The 18,493-nt window shown below is 44.0% G+C and overlaps 1 protein-coding gene across 1 annotated transcript in view; it reads right to left on the reverse strand.

Annotated features, from left to right (window-relative positions):
• Positions 1-15,718: 15,718 nt before the first annotated feature.
• LOC135507544 (ninein-like) overlaps positions 15,719-18,493 on the reverse strand; it is a 29,351-nt gene continuing 26,576 nt past the window's right edge. Inside the window, exons 14-15 of the mRNA XM_064927050.1 lie at positions 16,819-16,944; positions 15,719-16,195 (exon numbers count right to left, since the gene is read on the reverse strand). Of these exons, the coding sequence (XP_064783122.1) occupies positions 15,980-16,195; positions 16,819-16,944 (342 nt within the window). The 3' untranslated portion in view covers positions 15,719-15,979. The remainder of the gene's footprint in view (positions 16,196-16,818; positions 16,945-18,493) is intronic.

Raw genomic sequence — 18,493 nt, forward strand, 5'->3', positions numbered from 1 at the left:
TCAAGGCTGTTGAGTCTGCCGATGAGGATGTGGTGATTGACAGAGTCGAAAGCCTTGGCCAGGACAATGAATACGGCTGCACAGTAATGTTTCTTATCGATGGCGGTTATGATATCGTTTAGGACCTTGAGCGTGGCTGAGGTGCACCCATGACCAGCTCTGAATCCAGATTGCAAAGCGGAGAAGGTACGGTAGGATTCGAAATGGTTGGTGATCTGTTTTTTAACTTGGCTTTCAAAGACCTCAGACAGCTAGCCGGGCCATGGGTAGCAAGCTAGCATAGGATGGAGGTCTGTTATTAGCCACCCCGTGCGTTTCCGTAAATAGATTATTGGGGTTCCGTGTGGTAGAGGGGACCAATCCTATTGTCAAAATAGTTCTAGTTTTAGTGGCCCAAGAAGATTGTTCGATAGACCTGTTCAGATAGCAGCCGATATGCGATTTGATTCCCAAGCTCTCACACATTTTACTGAGCATGATCTATGATGAAATAGACTAGAAGCATTTATATAACATGGCTTGCATGTCCAAATAATGTCTCTATAGTAATCTGTCTCCATAGTAATCTGTCCCCATAGTAATCTGTCTCCATAGTAATGTCTCCATAGTAATCTGCCTCCATAGTAATCTCCATAAGTAAGTAATCTGTCTCCATAGTAATCTGTCTTGTAATCTGTCCCCATGTAATCTGCCTCCATAGTAATCTGTCTCCATAGTAATCTGTCCCCATGGTAATCTCCCCATAGTAATCTGTCTCCATAGTAATCTGTCTCCATAGTAATCTGTCCCCATGGTAATCTGCCTCCATAGTAATCTGTCTCCGTAATCTGTCTCCATAGTAATCTGTCTCCATAGTAATCTGTCTTCATAGTAATCTCTCCATAGTATGTAATCCATAGTAATCTGTCTCCATAGTAATCTGTCTCCATAGTAATCTGTCCATAGTAATTTGTCTCCATGTAATCTGTCTCCATAGTAATCTGTCTCCTATAGTAATCTGTCTGCCATAGTAATCTGTAATCTGTCCCCATAGTAATCTGTCTCTATATAATCTGTCTCCATAATCTGTCTCCATAGTATCTGTCCCCATAATCTGTCTCCATAGTACTCTGTCCCCATGGTAATCTGTCTCCATAGTAATCTGTCCCCATAGTAATCTGTCTCTATAGTAATCTGTCTCCATAGTAATCTGTCCCCATGGTAATCTGTCTCCATAGTAATCTGTCTCCATAGTAATCTGTCCCCATGGTAATCTGCCTCCATAGTAATCTGTCTCCATAGTAATCAGTAATCTGACATGAGGGCCAATTTGATATAGAAAAAAAACAGTGTTTCTGTACTGAGGCAGGCAGCTTAGGAGCAGGGGATCTCCTGTTTCTGTAGTGTGAGGCAGCTTGATGAGAACAGCTCATAGGAGCAGGGGTCTATCTCCTGTTTCTGTAGTGTGAGGCAGCTTGATGAGAAAGGCTCATAGGAGCAGGGGTCTATCTCCTGTTTCTGTAGTGTGAGGCAGCTTGATGAGAACAGCTCATAGGAGCAGGGTCTATGACTGTGATGAGAACAGCTCATGGGAGCAGGGTCTATCTCCTGTTTCTGTACTGAGGATATGAGAACAGCTCATAGGAGCAGGGTCTATCTCCTGTTTCTGTACTGAGGCAGCTTGATGAGAACAGCTCATAGGAGCAGGGGTCTATCTCCTGTTTCTGTACTGAGGCAGCTTGATGAGAACAGCTCATGGGAGCAGGGGTCTATCTCCTGTTTCTGTACTGAGGCAGCTTGATGAGAACAGCTCATAGGAGCAGGGGTCTATCTCCTGTTTCCAGTGCGAGGCAGCATGATGTACAAGTACACCCCCTGGATATGACGCTCGTCCATCGCAGGGCCTTTGCCCACAGTCTACCATACCTCTGTACAGGAACAATATAACATCGACCAAACACTGAATATGAAAAGGAGATTCACTCAAACCAAATAGCTTCCCTGTATTCACAAAATGCCTTTATTTCCTGTCCCCCCCAAAATCTGTCATTTATCATCATTTAAGTTTAAACTGAAAACATTTGATTATCTTCTATAGGACTTGCTCCTTAACTAACTTTTAATTCTTAATGTCTAACTAACTTATCAATATGCCTTGATGACAGCTTTGCACACCTTTGGCATTCTTTCAACCAGCCTCATGAGATAGTCACCTGGAATGCATTTCAATTAACAGGTGTGCCTTGATAAAAGTTCATTTGTGGAATTTCTTTCCTTCTTAATGCGTTTGAACCAATCAGTTGTGTTGTGACAAGGTAGAGGTGGTATACAGAAGACAGCCCTATTTGGTAAAAGACAAAGTCCATATTATGGCAAGAACAGCTCAAATAAGCAAAGAGAAACAGTCCATCAATACAGTAAGACATGAAGGTCAGTCAATCCAGAAAATGTCAAGAACTTTCTTAAAGTGCGTCCAAACTTTTTGACTGCTTTGTATATATACAGCTGAAGTCAGAAGTTTACATAAACCTTAGCCAAATTCACCAATTTGTAAGTCGCTCTGGATAAGAGCGTCTGCTAAATGACTTAAATGTAAATGTAAATACATTTAAACTCAATTGTTCACAATTCCTGACATTTAATCCTAGTAAAATTCCCTGTTTTAGGTCAGTTATGATCACCACTTTATTTTAAGAATGTGAAATGTCAGAATAATAGTAGAGAGAAGGATTTATTTCAGTTTTTATTTATTTCATCACATCCCCAGTGGGTCAGAAGTTTACATACACTCAATTAGTATTTGGTAGCATTGCCTTTAAATTGTTTAACTTGGGTCAAACGTTTCAGGTAGCCTTCCACAAGCTTCACACAATCAGTTGAGTGAATTTTGGCCCATTCCTTCTGACAGAGCTGATGTAACTCAATCAAATCAATCAAATGTATTGATAAAGCCCTTCTTACATCAGCTGATGTCACAAAGTGCTGTACAGAAACCCAGCCTAAAACCCCAAACAGCAAGCAATGCAGGTGTAGAAGCACGGTGGCTAGGAAAAACTCCCTAGAAAGGCCAGAACCTAGGATGAAACCTAGAGAGGAACCAGGCTATGAGGGGTGACCAGTCCTCTTCTGGCTGTGCCGAGTGGAGATTATAACAGAACATGGCCAAGATGTTCAAATGTTCATAGATGACCAGCAGGGTCAAATACAAAATAATCACAGTGGTTGTAGAGGGTGCAACAGGTCAGCACCTCAGGAGTAAATGTCAGTTAGCCTTTCATAGCCGATCATTCAGAGTATCTCTACCGCTGCTGCTGTCTTTAGAGAGTTGAAAACAGCAGGTCTGGGACAGGTAGCACGTCCGGTGAACAGGACAAGGTTTCCAGAGCCACAGGCAGAACAGTTGCTGAGTCAGGCTTGTGGGCCTCCGTGCTCGCACACGCTTTTTAAGTTCTGCCCACACATTTTCTATAGGATTATGGTCAGGGCTTTGTGATGGCCACTCCAATACCTTGACTTTGTTGTCCTTAAGCTATTTTGCCAAAACTTTGGAAGTATGCTTGGAGTCATTGTCCATTTGGAAGACCCATTTGCGACCAAGCTTTAACTTCCTGACTGATGTCTTGAGATGTTGCTTCAATATATCCACCAATTTTCCCATTCCTCATGATGCCATCTATTTTGTGAAGTGCACCAGTCCCTCCTGCAGCAAAGCACCCCCACAGCATGACGTTGCCACCTTCGTGCTTCACGGTTGGTATTGGGTTCTTCGGCTTACAAGTGCCCCCCCCCCTTTTTCCTCTAAACATAACGATGGTCATTATGGCCAAACAGTTCTATTTTTATTTCATCAGACCAGAGGACATTTCTCCAAAAGTACAATCTTTGTCCCCATGTGCAGTTGCAAACCATAGTCTGGCTTTTTATGGCGGTTTTGGAGCAGTGGCTTCTTCCTTGCTGAGCGGCCTTTCAAGTTATGCTGATATAGGACTCGTTTTACTGTGGATATAGATACTATTGTACCTGTTTCCTCCAGCATCTTCACAAGGACCTTTTCTGTTGTTCTGGGATTGAGTTGCACTTTTCACACGAAAGTACGTTCATCTCTAGGAGACAGAACGCTTTTTGATGGTAGGCCTTGAAATACATCCACAGGCACACCTCCAATTGACTCAAATTATGTCAATTAGCTTATCAGAAGCTTCTAAAGCCATGACATACTTTTCTGGAAATTTCCAAGCTGTTTAAAGGCACAGTCAACGTAGTGTATGTAAACTGCTGACCCACTGGAATTGTGATAGAGTGAATTATAAGTGAAATTATCTGTCTGTAAACAATTGTTGGACAAATTACTTGTGTCATGCACAAAGTAGATGTCCTAACCGACTTGCCCAAACTATAGTTTGTTAGCAAGAAATTTGTGGAGTGGTTGAATAATGAGTTGCAAAGAAAAAGCCATATCTCACACTGGCCAATAACAATAAAACACTACTTCCGGCGCCGACAGAGATGGCCACCTCGCTTCGCGTTCCTAGGAAACTATGCAGTTTTTTGTTTACGTGTTATTTCTTACATTAGTACCCCAGGTCATCTTAGGTTTCATTACATACAGTCGAGAAGAACTACTGTATATAAGATCAGCGTCAACTCACCATCAGTACGACCAAGAATATGTTTTTCGCGACGCGGATCCTGTGTTCTGCCTTACAAACAGGACAACGGAATGGATCGCATGCAGCGACCCAAAAAGCGACTCCGAAAAAGAGGGAAACGAGGCGGTCTTCTGGTCAGACTCCGGAGACGGGCACACCGTGCACCACTCCCTAGCATTCTTCTTGCCAATGTCCAGTCTCTTGACAACAAGGTTGATGAAATCCGAGCAAGGGTAGCATTCCAGAGGGACATCAGAGACTGTAACGTTCTGTGCTTCACGGAAACATGGCTCACTGGAGAGATGCTATCCGAAGTGGTGCAGCCAACGGGTTTCTCCACGCATCGCGCCGACAGAAACAAACACCTTTCTGGTAAGAAGAGGGGTGGGGGCGTATGCCTTATGGCTAACGAGACATGGTGCGATGAAAGAAACATACAGGAACTCAAATCCTTCTGTTCACCTGATTTAAAATTCCTCACAATCAAATGTAGACCGCATTATCTACCAAGAGAATTCTCTTCGATTATAATCACAGCCGAATATATCCCCCCCAAGCAGACACATCAATGGCTCTGAACGAACGTTATTTAACTCTTTACAAACTGGAAACCATTTATCCGGAGGCTGCATTCATTGTTGCTGGGGATTTTAACCTGTTGATGCTCTGGGGGCGCTATTTCATTTTTGGATGAAAAACGTTCCCGTTTTAAACAAGATATTTTGTCACAAAAAGATGCTCGACTATGTATATAATTGATAGCTTTCGAAAGAAAACACTCTGACGTGTCCAGAACTACCAAGATATTTTCTGTGCGTGCCCTAGAACGTGAGCTTCAGGCAAAACCAAGATGAGACGGCATCCAGGAAATGAGCAGGATTTTTGAGGCTCTGTTTTCCATTGTCTACTTATATGGCTGTGAATGCGAGAGGAATGAGCCTGCCCTTTCTGTCGTTTCCCCAAGGTGTCTGCAGCATTGTGACGTATATGTAGGCAGATCATTGGAAGATTGACCATAAGAGACCACATTTACCAGGTGTCCGCCCGGTGTCCTGCGCCGAAATTGGTGCGCAAAACTCAGCTGCCAGTATTTTTCCATGGGATACAGAGAGGAAAGCAAGCTTCCACGAACTGCATATCAATGAAGAGATATGTGAAAAAACACCTTGAGGATTGATTCCAAACAACGTTTGCCATGTTTCGGTCGATATTATGTAGTTAATTTGGAAAAAGTTTTACGTTGTAGGTGACTGAACGGGTAGCCAGACGCAATGTAGAAAACGGAACGATTTCTCCTACACACAGACGCTTTCAGGAAAAACTGCGCATTTGGTATGTAACTGAGAGTCTCCTCATTGAAAACATCAGAAGCTCTTCAAAGGTAAATGATTTTATTTATTTGGTTATCTGGTTTTTGTGAAAATGTTGCGTGCTAAATGCTACTCAAAATGCTATGCTAGCTTTGCATACTCTTACACAAATTAGTCAATTTCTATGGTTCAAAAGCATATTTTGAAAATCTGAGATGACAGTGTTGTTAAGAAAAGGCTAAGCTTGAGAGCAGACGCATTATTTTCATTTTATTTGCGATTTTCAGAAATCGTTAACGTTGCGTTATGCTAATGAGCCTGAGGCTTTAGTCACGATCCCGGATCCGGGATGGGGAGTTCCAAGAGGTTTTAACAAGGCTAATCTGAAAACAAGACTCCCTAAATTTTATCAGCATATCGATTGCGCAACCAGGGGTGGAAAAACCTTGGATCACTGTTACTCTAACTTCCATAAACGCATATAAGGCCCTGCCCCGCCCCCTTTCGGAAAAGCTGACCACGACTCCATTTTGCTGATCCCTGCCTACAGACAGAAACGGAAACAAGAAGCTCCCACGCTGAGGTCTGTCCAACGCTGGTCCGACCAAGCTGACTCCACACTCCAAGACTGCTTCCATCACATGGACTGGGACATGTTTCGCGTCAGATAACAACATTGACGAATACGCTGATTCGGTGTGCGAGTTCATTAGAACGTGCGTTGAAGATGTCATTCCCATAGCAACGATTAAAACATTCCCTAACGAGAAACCGTGGATTGATGGCAGCATTCGCGTGAAACTGAAAGCGCGAACCACTGCTTTTAATCAGGACAAGGTGTCTGGTAACATGACCGAGTACAAACAGTGCAGCTATTCCCTCCGCAAGGCTATCAAACAAGCTAAGCGTCAGTACAGAGACAAAGTAGAATCTCAATTCAACGTCTCAGACACAAGAGGCATGTGGCAGGGTCTACAGTCAATCACGGACTACAGGAAGAAATCCAGCCCAGTCACGGACTAGGATGTCTTGCTCCCAGGCAGACTAAATAACCTTTTGCCCGCTTTGAGGACAATACAGTGCCACTGACACGGCCTGCAACGGAAACATGCGGTCTCTCCTTCACTGCAGCGAGGTGAGTAAAACATTTAAACGTGTTAACCCTCGCAAGGCTGCAGGCCCAGGCGGCATCCCCAGCCGCCGCCCTCAGAGCATGCGCAGACCAGCTGGCTGGTGTGTTTACGGACATATTCAATCAATCCCTATACCAGTCTGCTGTTCCCACATGCTTCAAGAGGGCCACCATTGTTCCTGTTCCCAAGAAAGCTAAGGTAACTGAGCTAAACGACTACCGCCCCGTAGCACTCACTTCCGTCATCATGAAGTGCTTTGAGAGACTAGTCAAGGACCATATCACCTCCACCCTACCTGACACCCTAGAGCCACTCCAATTTGCACACCGCCCAAATAGGTCCACAGACGATGCAATCTCAACCACACTGCACACTGCCCTAACCCATCTGGACAAGAGGAATACCTATGTGAGAATGCTGTTCATCGACTACAGCTCGGCATTCAACACCATAGTACCCTCCAAGCTCGTCATCAAGCTCGAGACCCTGGGTCTCGACCCCGCCCTGTGCAACTGGGTACTGGACTTCCTGACGGGCCGCTGGTGTGTTTACGGACATATTCAATCAATCCCTATACCAGTCTGCTGTTCCCACATGCTTCAAGAGGGCCACCATTGTTCCTGTTCCCAAGAAAGCTAAGGTAACTGAGCTAAACGACTACCGCCCCGTAGCACTCACTTCCGTCATCATGAAGTGCTTTGAGAGACTAGTCAAGGACCATATCACCTCCACCCTACCTGACACCCTAGAGCCACTCCAATTTGCACACCGCCCAAATAGGTTCACAGACGATGCAATCTCAACCACACTGCACACTGCCCTAACCCATCTGGACAAGAGGAATACCTATGTGAGAATGCTGTTCATCGACTACAGCTCGGCATTCAACACCATAGTACCCTCCAAGCTCGTCATCAAGCTCGAGACCCTGGGTCTCACCCCGCCCTGTGCAACTGGGTACTGGACTTCCAGACGGGCCGCCCCCAGGTGGTGAGGGTAGGTAACAACATCTCCTGCTGATCCTCAACACTGGGGCCCCACAAGGGTGCGTTCTGAGCCCTCTCCTGTACTCCCTGTTCACCCACGACTGCGTTAAACACGCCTCCAACTCAATCATCAAGTTTGCGGACGACACAACAGTGGTAGGCTTGATTACCAACTCCAGACGGCCTACAGGGAGGAGGTGAGGGCCCTCGGAGTGGGTGTCAGGAAAATAACCTCACACTCAACGTCAACAAAACTAAGGAGATGATTGTGGACTTCAGGAAACAGCAGAGGGAACACCCCCTATCCACATCGATGGAACAGTAGTGGAGAGGGTAGCAAGTTTTAAGTTCCTCGGCATACACATCACAGACAAACTGAATTGGTCCACTCACACAGACAGCATCGTGAAGAAGGCGCAGCAGAGCCTCTTCAAACCTCAGGAGGCTTTGCTTGTCACCAAAAGCACTCACAAACTTCTACAGATGCACAATCGAGAGCATCCTGGCAGGCTGTATCACCGCCTGGTACGGCAACTGCTCCGCCCTCAACCGTAAGGCTCTCCAGAGGGTAGTGAGGTCTGCACAACGCATCACCGGGGGCAAACTACCTGCCCTCCAGGACACCTACACCACCCGATGTTACAGGAAGGCCATAAAGATCATCAAGGACATCAACCACCCGAGCCACTGCCTGTTCACCCCGCTATCATCCAAAAGGCGTTGGTTAGTACAGGTGCATCAAAGCTGGGACCGAGAGACTGAAAAACAGCTTCTATCTCAAGGCCATCAGACTGTTAAACAGCCACCACTAACATTGAGTGGCTGCTGCCAACACACTGACACTGACTCAACTCCAGCCACTTTAATAAAATTGATGGGAAATTGTAAATATATTAGCCACTTTAAACAATGCTACCTTATATAATGTTACTTACCTACATTATTCATCTCATATGCATACGTATATACTGTACTCTATATCATCGACTGCATCCTTATGTAATACATGTATCACTAGCCACTTTAACTATGCCACTTTGTTTACATACTCATCTCATATGTATATACTGTACTCATACCATCTACTGTATCTTGCCTATGCTGCCTGTACCATCACTCATTCATATATCCTTATGTACATATTCTTTATCCCCTTACACTGTGTATAAGACAGTAGTTTAGGAAGTTAGTTGATTACTTGTTGGTTATTACTGCATTGTCGGAACTAGAAGCACAAGCATTTCGCTACACTCGCATTAACATCTGCTAACCATGTGTATGTGACATAAAATTTGATTTGATTTGAAAAGATTAAGATGGGCAAAAGAACACAGACACTGGACGGAGGAACTCTGCCTAGAAGGCCAGCATCCTGGAGTCGCCTCTTCACTGTTGACGTTGATACTGGACAGAGGAACTCTGCCTAGAAGGCCAGCATCCTGGAGTCGCCTCTTCACTGTTGACGTTGAGACTGGACAGAGGAACTCTGCCTAGAAGGCCAGCATCCTGGAGTCACCTCTTCACTGTTGACGTTGAGACTGGAACTCTGCCTTTGCATCCGGGTCACTACGTTAATGAAGCTGCCTGTTCGCCACTTCAGGAGATTGCCTAGAAGGCCAGCATCCTGGAGGCACTGTTGACATTGAGACTGTGCCTGTTAAGGAATTGTGAGGCGTCTGTTTCTCAAACTAGACACTCTAATGTACTTGTCCTCTTGCTCAGTTGTGCACCGGGGCCTCCCACTCCTCTTTCTTCTCTGGTTAGAGACCGTTTGCACTGTTCTGTGAAAGGAGTAGTACACAAGGTTTTACGAGATCTTCATTTTCTTGGCAATTTCTCGCATAGCCTTCATTTCTCAGAACAAGAATAGACTGGCGAGTTTCAGAAAAAAGGTCTTTGTTTCTGGCCATTTTAGCCTGTAATCAAACCCACAAATGCTGATGCTCCAGATACTCAACGAGTCTAAAGGCCAGTTTTATTGCTTTTTTCATCAGTTTTCAGCTGTGCTAACATCATTGCAAAAGAGTTCCTAATGATCAATTAGCCTTTTAAAGTGATCAACTTGGATTAGTTAACACAACGTGCCATTGGAACACAGGAGTGATGGTTGCTGATAATGGGCCTCTGTACGCCTATGTAGATATTCCATAAAAAATATGCCGTTTCCAGCAACAATAGTAATTTACTACATTAACAGTGTCTACAATGTATTTCTGATCAATTTGATGTTATTTAAATGGACACAAATGGACACATGTGTGTATATATGTGAGTAGATATATGTGTATGTATATGTATATCCCTTATTCCAGTGAAGGGAAATCTTAACGCTACAGCATACAATGACATTCGAGATGATTATGTGCTTCTTACTTTGTGGCAACAGTTTGGGGAAGGCCCTTTCATGTATCAGCATGACAATGCCCCAGTGTACAAAGCAAGGTCCATACATGAATGGCTTGTCGAGATCGGTGTGGAAGAACTTGACTGGCCTGGACAGAGCCCTGACCTCAACCCCATCGAACACCTTTGGGATGAATTGGATCGTCGATTGCGAGCCTGGCCCAATCGCCCAACATCAGTGCCCGACCTCACTAATGCTCGTGGCTGAATGGAAGCAAGTCCCCGCAGCAATGTTCCAACATCTAGTGGAACGCCTTCCCAGAAAAGTGGAGGCTGTTATAGCAGCAAAGGGGGGGGACCAACTGCATATTAATGCCCATGATGGTACCAGAACTCATTTGAAGGTTAAAAATACATGTTAATGATTCCACAATCAGGGCAGGCAATCGACTGGCTGTGACCAGGGTCAGTTAAACCACCATTTCTTTCAAATAAAACCCCTGGCGAGATAAAATGCTGATTAAAAGCGTCACTTCTCATTTTTTCTCAGTGATGATGCCAGAGTTCGGCACAACTTGCTTTGGCAGGGAAAGCAGAGGATTTTCCACACTTCATTAACGGTTTTTCCAACATACAGAGCAATCACCAGCAATCTGAGATAGAACTTATAAAGTAGCTAGATTTCTAGATTTAGATAGATTTAGATTTCTAGATTCAGATTTCTAGATTCAGATTTCTAGATTTAGATTTCTAGATGTAGATTTCTAGATTCAGATTTCTAGATTCAGATTTCTAGATTCAGATTTCTAGATTTCTAGATTCAGATTTCTAGATTCAGATTTCTAGATTCAGATTTCTAGATTCAGATTTCTAGATTTATCTGTCTTGATTCAGATTTCAGATTTCTTTAGATTCAGATTTAGATTAGATTCAGATTTCTAGATTCAGATTTTTAGATTCAGATTTCTAGATCAGATTTCTAGATTCAGATTTCTAGATTCAGATTTCTAGATTTAGATCTGTCTTGATTCAGATTTCTAGATTCAGATTCTATATTTAGATAGATTTCTAGATTCAGATTTTTAGATGTAGATTTTTAGATTCAGATTTCTAGATTCAGATTTCTAGATTTATCTGTCTTGGTTCAGATTTCTAGATTCAGATTCTATATTTATATTTCTATATTTCAATTTTTAGATTCAGATTTCGTTATTGAGGAAGTGTATCTATTTCTCAATAGCCTGAAATACTGCCACTCAGTTACAGAGTCAGTTTTTCTTGGGGAGGGGTGGGGGGGTGGTAAGGCCCAAAAATTGTATTTTGGCTTATGGTCACATCTATATCCAAAATCTGACATTTTTGGGGGGATGCCACAAGAGTTGATTTCAACATATGTTGTAATGATGATGTTCTAATCAGCAATGTCAATATCCTTATCCGGGAATGAGCCCTTTAGCCAAGTATCTGTTATTGCAGCAGTTGAAATACCCTTTATTCCATTCACATAAGTAGTATGTGGGGCGGCAGGGTAGCCTAGTGGTTAGAGTGTAGAGGTGGTAGGGTAGCCTAGTGGTTAGAGTGTAGAGGAGGTAGGGTAGCCTAGTGGTTAGAGTGTAGAGGCGGCAGGGTAGCCTAGTGGTTAGAGTGTAGAGGAGGTAGGGTAGCCTAGTGGTTAGAGTGTAGAGGCGGCAGGGTAGCCTAGTGGTTAGAGTGTAGAGGCGACAGGGTAGCCTAGTGGTTAGAGTGTAGAGGAGGCAGGGTAGCCTAGTGGTTAGAGTGTAGAGGCGACAGGGTAGCCTAGTGGTTAGAGCGTTGGACGAGTAACCGTAAGGTTGCAAGTTCAAACCCCCGAGCTGACAAGGTACAAATCTGTCGTTCTACCACCTGAACAAGGCAGCTAACCCACTGTTCCTTGGCCGTCATTGAAAATAAGAATTTGTTCTGAACTGACTTGCCTAGTTAAATAAAGGTAAAATAAAAAATGTGTTGTCCTTCATATACAATTAAGTACGTAACTTTGGACACAATACTTCCCTTTCTGTCTGTTACATAAAACTGGTGACACTGACAACCATATGTAACAAAACACACACAGTTTATTCAATTTACAAAGTGGTTTGTATACATGATTATACCATTTATTGTGCATTTAAATACACCCTCTTTATCCGGCTATAATAACAAAACAAAACAAGTGACAGTATTGATTCCCATAGTGTTGAACAGGGAGCTTAAAGACAACCAATTGTATCAGGGTTGGGATCAATTCCAATCCATTCATGAAGTACACTGACATTCCAAATCTCTTCAATGCTTTTCAATTTGGAAAATGTAACTGAAATGGAATTGACCCCGAACCCTGAAGTGCACTTCAGAATCAGGAATGTTCTCTGGTTTAATGTCATGGTAGAAAGAACACTTCATCAGTGACGACTTTTGTCATCAACTTGCTCCGGTACTTTGGTGTTTGGGTATGACAGTAGGGTAGAGGTCACCATAGACAGTAGTCTTGGTGTTCGGGGTATGACAGTAGGGTAGAGGTCACCATAGACAGTAGGGTAGAGGTCACCATAGACAGTAGTCCTGGTGTTTGGGTATGACAGTAGGGTAGAGGTCACCATAGACAGTAGGGTAGAGGTCACCATAGACAGTAGTCCTGGTGTTTGGGTATGACAGTAGGGTAGAGGTCACCATAGACACTAGTCCTGGTGTTTGGGTATGACAGTAGGGTAGAGGTCACCATAGACAGTAGTCTTGGTGTTTGGGTATGACAGTAGGGTAGAGGTCACCATAGACAGTAGTCTTGGTGTTTGGGTATGACAGTAGGATAGAGGTCACCATAGACAGTAGTCCTGGTGTTCGGGGTATGACAGTAGGGTAGAGGTCACCATAGACAGTAGTCCTGGTGTTTGGGTATGACAGTAGGGTAGAGGTCACCATAGACAGTAGTCTTGGTGTTTGGGTATGACAGTAGGGTAGAGGTCACCATAGACAGTAGTCTTGGTGTTTGGGTATGACAGTAGGGTAGAGGTCAACATAGACAGTAGTCTTGGTGTTCGGGGTATGACAGTAGGGTAGAGGTCACCATAGACAATAGTCTTGGTGTTTGGGTATGACAGTAGGGTAGAGGTCACCATAGACAGTAGTCTTGGTGTTTGGGTATGACAGTAGGGTAGAGGTCACCATAGACAGCAGTGTTGGTGGTTGGGTATGACAGTAGGGTAGAGGTTTGGACTGAGGACTGAGGGTTAAGGGGCTCAGCTGTTAGTGGTAGGGAGGACTGAGGGTTAAGGGGCTCATCTGTTAGTAGTAGGGAGGACTGAGAGTTAAGGGGCTCAGCTGTTAGTAGTAGGGAGGACTGAGGGTTAAGGGGCTCAGCTGTTAGTAGTAGGGAGGACTGAGGGTTAAGGGGCTCAACTATTAGTGGTAGGGAGGACTGAGGGTTAAGGGGCTCAACTATTAGTGGTATGGAGGACTGAGAGTTAAGGGGCTCAACTATTAGTGGTAGGGAGGACTGAGGGTTAAGGGGCTCAGCTATTAGTAGTAGGGAGGACTGAGGGTTAAGGGGCTCAACTATTAGTGGTAGGGAGGACTGAGGGTTAAGGGGCTCAACTATTAGTGGTAGGGAGGACTGAGGGTTACGGGGCTCAACTATTAGTGGTAGTGAGGACTGAGGGTTAAGGGGCTCAGCTATTAGTAGTAGGGAGGACTGAGGGTTATGGGGCTCAACTATTAGTGGTATGGAGGACTGAGGGTTAAGGGGCTCAGCTATTAGTAGTAGGGAGGACTGAGGGTTACGGGGCTCAACTATTAGTAGTAGGGAGGACTGAGGGTTAAGGGGCTCAGCTATTAGTAGTATGGAGGACTGAGTGTTAAGGGGCTCAGCTATTAGTAGTAGGGAGGACTGAGGGTTAAGGGGCTCAGCTATTAGTAGTAGGGAGGACTGAGGGTTAAGGGGCTCAACTATTAGTAGTAGGGAGGACTGAGGGTTAAGGGGCTCAGCTATTAGTAGTAGGGAGGACTGAGGGTTACGGGGCTCAACTATTAGTAGTAGGGAGGACTGAGGGTTAAGGGGCTCAGCTATTAGTAGTAGGGAGGACTGAGGGTTAAGGGGCTCAACTATTAGTAGTAGGGAGGACTGAGGGTTAAGGGGCTCAGCTATTAGTAGTAGGGAGGACTGAGGGTTACGGGGCTCAACTATTAGTAGTAGGGAGGACTGAGGGTTACGGGGCTCAACTATTAGTGGTAGGGAGGACTGAGAGTTAAGGGGCTCAACTATTAGTAGTAGGGAGGACTGAGGGTTAAGGGGCTCAACTATTAGTGGTATGGAGGACTGAGAGTTAAGGGGCTCAACTATTAGTGGTAGGGAGGACTGAGGGTTAAGGGGCTCAACTATTAGTGGTAGGGAGGACTGAGGGTTACGGGGCTCAACTATTAGTGGTAGGGAGGACTGAGGGTTAAGGGGCTCAACTATTAGTGGTAGGGAGGACTGAGGGTTAAGGGGCTCAGCTATTAGTAGTAGGGAGGACTGAGGGTTAAGGGGCTCAACTATTAGTAGTAGGGAGGACTGAGGGTTAAGGGGCTCAACTATTAGTAGTAGGGAGGACTGAGGGTTAAGGGGCTCAGCTATTAGTAGTAGGGAGGACTGAGGGTTAAGGGGCTCAACTATTAGTAGTAGGGAGGACTGAGGGTTAAGGGGCTCAGCTATTAGTAGTAGGGAGGACTGAGGGTTAAGGGGCTCAGCTATTAGTAGTAGGGAGGACTGAGGGTTAAGGGGCTCAACTATTAGTGGTAGGGAGGACTGAGGGTTAAGGGGCTCAACTATTAGTGGTATGGAGGACTGAGGGTTACGGGGCTCAACTATTAGTGGTAGGGAGGACTGAGGGTTACAGGGCTCAACTATTAGTGGTAGGGAGGACTGAGGGTTAAGGGGAGTGGTTAAGGGGGGCTCAACTATTAGTGGTAGGGAGGACTGAGGGTTACGGGGCTCAACTATTAGTAGTAGGGAGGACTGAGGGTCAAGGCGCTCAACTATTAGTGGTATGGAGGACTGAGAGTTAAGGGGCTCAACTATTAGTGGTAGGGAGGACTGAGAGTTAAGGGGCTCAACTATTAGTGGTAGGAGGACTGAGAGTTAAGGGGCTCAACTATTAGTGGTAGGGAGGACTGAGGGTTAAGGGGCTCAGCTGTTAGTGGTAGGGAGGACTGAGGGTTAAGGGGCTCAACTGTTAGTGGTAGGGAGGACTGAGGGTTACGGGGCTCAGGTGGAATGTTAATGTAGGGCAAGGGGGGAAAAGGGCTACTAGGGTTACGGGGTCAAAGTGAAGTATTAGATCCATGTTCCGTCCAGCTACTAGGGTGAGGGGTCAAAGTGTAGTATTAGATCCATGTTCCGTCCAGCTACTGGGGTGAGGGGTCAAAGTGTAGTATTAGATCCATGTTCCTTCCAGCTACTGGCGTCAGGGGTCAAAGTGTATTATTAGATCCATGTTCCGTCCAGCTACTGGGGTCAGGGGTCAAAGTGTAGTATTAGATCCATGTTCCGTCCAGCTACTGGGGTCAGGGGTCAAAGCGTAGTATTAGGAACAGGTGAAATGATAGGGCATGGGGGCTAGGGGTGAGGGACTCAGGTCTCTGACTATCTTGTTGAGGCTGGAGATCTTCTCTTCCAGTAGGTAGTTCTTCTTCTCTGATATTTCCTGTCTCCGCTCGGTCATGTCCAAGGCCTTCAGCAGCTGGGCGTTCTCCACGTACAGGTCCTTGATCAACGAATCAGCTTTGCCGTTCTTGTGGAGCTAGAGACAGAACGGAGAGGGAACCTGAACAACCTCACCTTGGTACTGTGTGTATATAGTCTATACCTTTCAATACAATTCTTTCCTTTGTCGTTGTCCCAGAGACGTGTGTTTGCTGTTAGCAAACTTCACCAGTAAAACTAATACTTACAGCAAACTGATTAACATAGAAATAAGACTGTTTTTTATTTTACTAGGCAAGTCAGTTAAGAACCAATTCTTATTTACAATGACGGCCTAGGAACAGTGGGTTAACTGCCTGTTCAGGAGTAGAACAACAGATTTGTACCTTGTCAGCTCAGGGGTTTGAACTTGCAACCTTCCGGTTACTAGTCCAACGCTCTAACCACTAGGCTAGGCCTCTAAACTCTAACCACTACCCTGCCGCCTACACTCTAACCACTAGGCTACCCTGCCGCCTCTACACTCTAACCACTAACCACTTGGGCCTATACACTCTAACCACTAGGCTACCCTGCCGCCTCTACACTCTAACCACTAGGCTACCCTGCCGCCTCTACACTCTAACCACTAGGCTGCCTTGAGACCACAGGAAACCGTTTGTTGATATTACAGCTGAACGTCGTCATCAAAAGGAAGAAACACATCGATAACAAGTGTACCTGATCTTTGAGTTGGCAGACCTTCTCCTTGAGCAGCAGCTTGACATTATGCAGAGACATTTCTATCTCCCTCATACGTTCCTCCATCTTCATCATCATCATCATCATCGTCGTCGCCCTCTCGTTCTGGTGACGGAGAAGAGGTACACAGATGAGACGGGGAATTAGGCTCCGATGTAGAGAACGTACAACGTGATCTGTGGCCTTAAATCACTTGTGTCATTTACAGCAACTTGTTTGATATCGTTTAGTTCTGCCCCGTGTTTAGGGTACAACCGTCTTATATATTATAACCATGTTTATCTTTATTTATCTTTATTTATCTTTTACATATCATCTGCCATGTTAAAAAAAGGAAAGAAAAATAAATAAATACACGGTTTAATTCATTAGGAAATCATTTTTAAAACACTATATATGTCTGGCTGTATGTACTGCAAAATACTCATAGCTGAGTAATAGGCTATAAATACTCATAGCTGAGTAACAGGCTATAAATACTCATAGCTGAGTAATATGCTATAAATACTCATAGCTGAGTAATAGGCTATAAATACTCATAGCTGAGTAACAGGCTATAAATACTCATAGCTGAGTAATAGGCTATAAATACTCATAGCTGAGTAACAGGCTATAAATACTCATAGCTGAGTAATAGGCTATAAATACTCATAGCTGAGTAATAGGCTATAAATACTCATAGCTGAGTAATAGGCTATAAATACTCATAGCTGAGTAACAGGCTATAAATACTCATAGCTGAGTAATAGGCTATAAATACTCATAGCTGAGTAATATGCTATAAATACTCATAGCTGAGTAATAGGCTATAAATACTCATAGCTGAGTAACAGGCTATAAATACTCATAGCTGAGTAATATGCTATAAATACTCATAGCTGAGTAATAGGCTATAAATACTCATAGCTGAGTAACATGCTATAAATACTCATAGCTGAGTAATAGGCTATAAATACTCATAGCTGAGTAATAGGCTATAAATACTCATAGCTGAGTAATAGGCTATAAATACTCATAGCTGAGTAATATGCTATAAATACTCATAGCTGAGTAATAGGCTATAAATACTCATAGCTGAGTAATAGGCTATAAATACTCATAGCTGAGTAATAGGCTATAAATACTCATAGCTGAGTAACAGGCTATAAATACTCATAGCTGAGTAACATGCTATAAATACTCATAGCTGAGTAATAGGCTATAAATACTCATAGCTGAGTAATAGGCTATAAATACTCATAGCTGAGTAACATGCTATAAATACTCATAGCTGAGTAATATGCTATAAATACTCATAGCTGAGTAATAGGCTATAAATACTCATAGCTGAGTAATATGCTATAAATACTCTGAGTAATAGCTGAGTAATAGGCTATAAATACTCATAGCTGAGTAATAGGCTATAAATTCTCATAGCTGAGTAATAGGCTATAAATACTCATAGCTGAGTAACAGGCTATAAATACTCATAGCTGAGAGTAATAGGCTATAAATACTCATAGCTGAGTAATAGGCTATAAATACTCATAGCTGAGTAACAGGCTATAAATACATAGCGTGGCTGAGTAATAGGCTATAAATACTCATAGCTGTAATAGTAATAGGCTATAAATACTCATAGCTGAGTAACATGCTGTAAATACTCATAGCTGAG

The sequence above is a fragment of the Oncorhynchus masou genome, chromosome 21 (assembly GCF_036934945.1).
Source record: "Oncorhynchus masou masou isolate Uvic2021 chromosome 21, UVic_Omas_1.1, whole genome shotgun sequence".
NCBI classification, from domain to species: domain Eukaryota; kingdom Metazoa; phylum Chordata; class Actinopteri; order Salmoniformes; family Salmonidae; genus Oncorhynchus; species Oncorhynchus masou.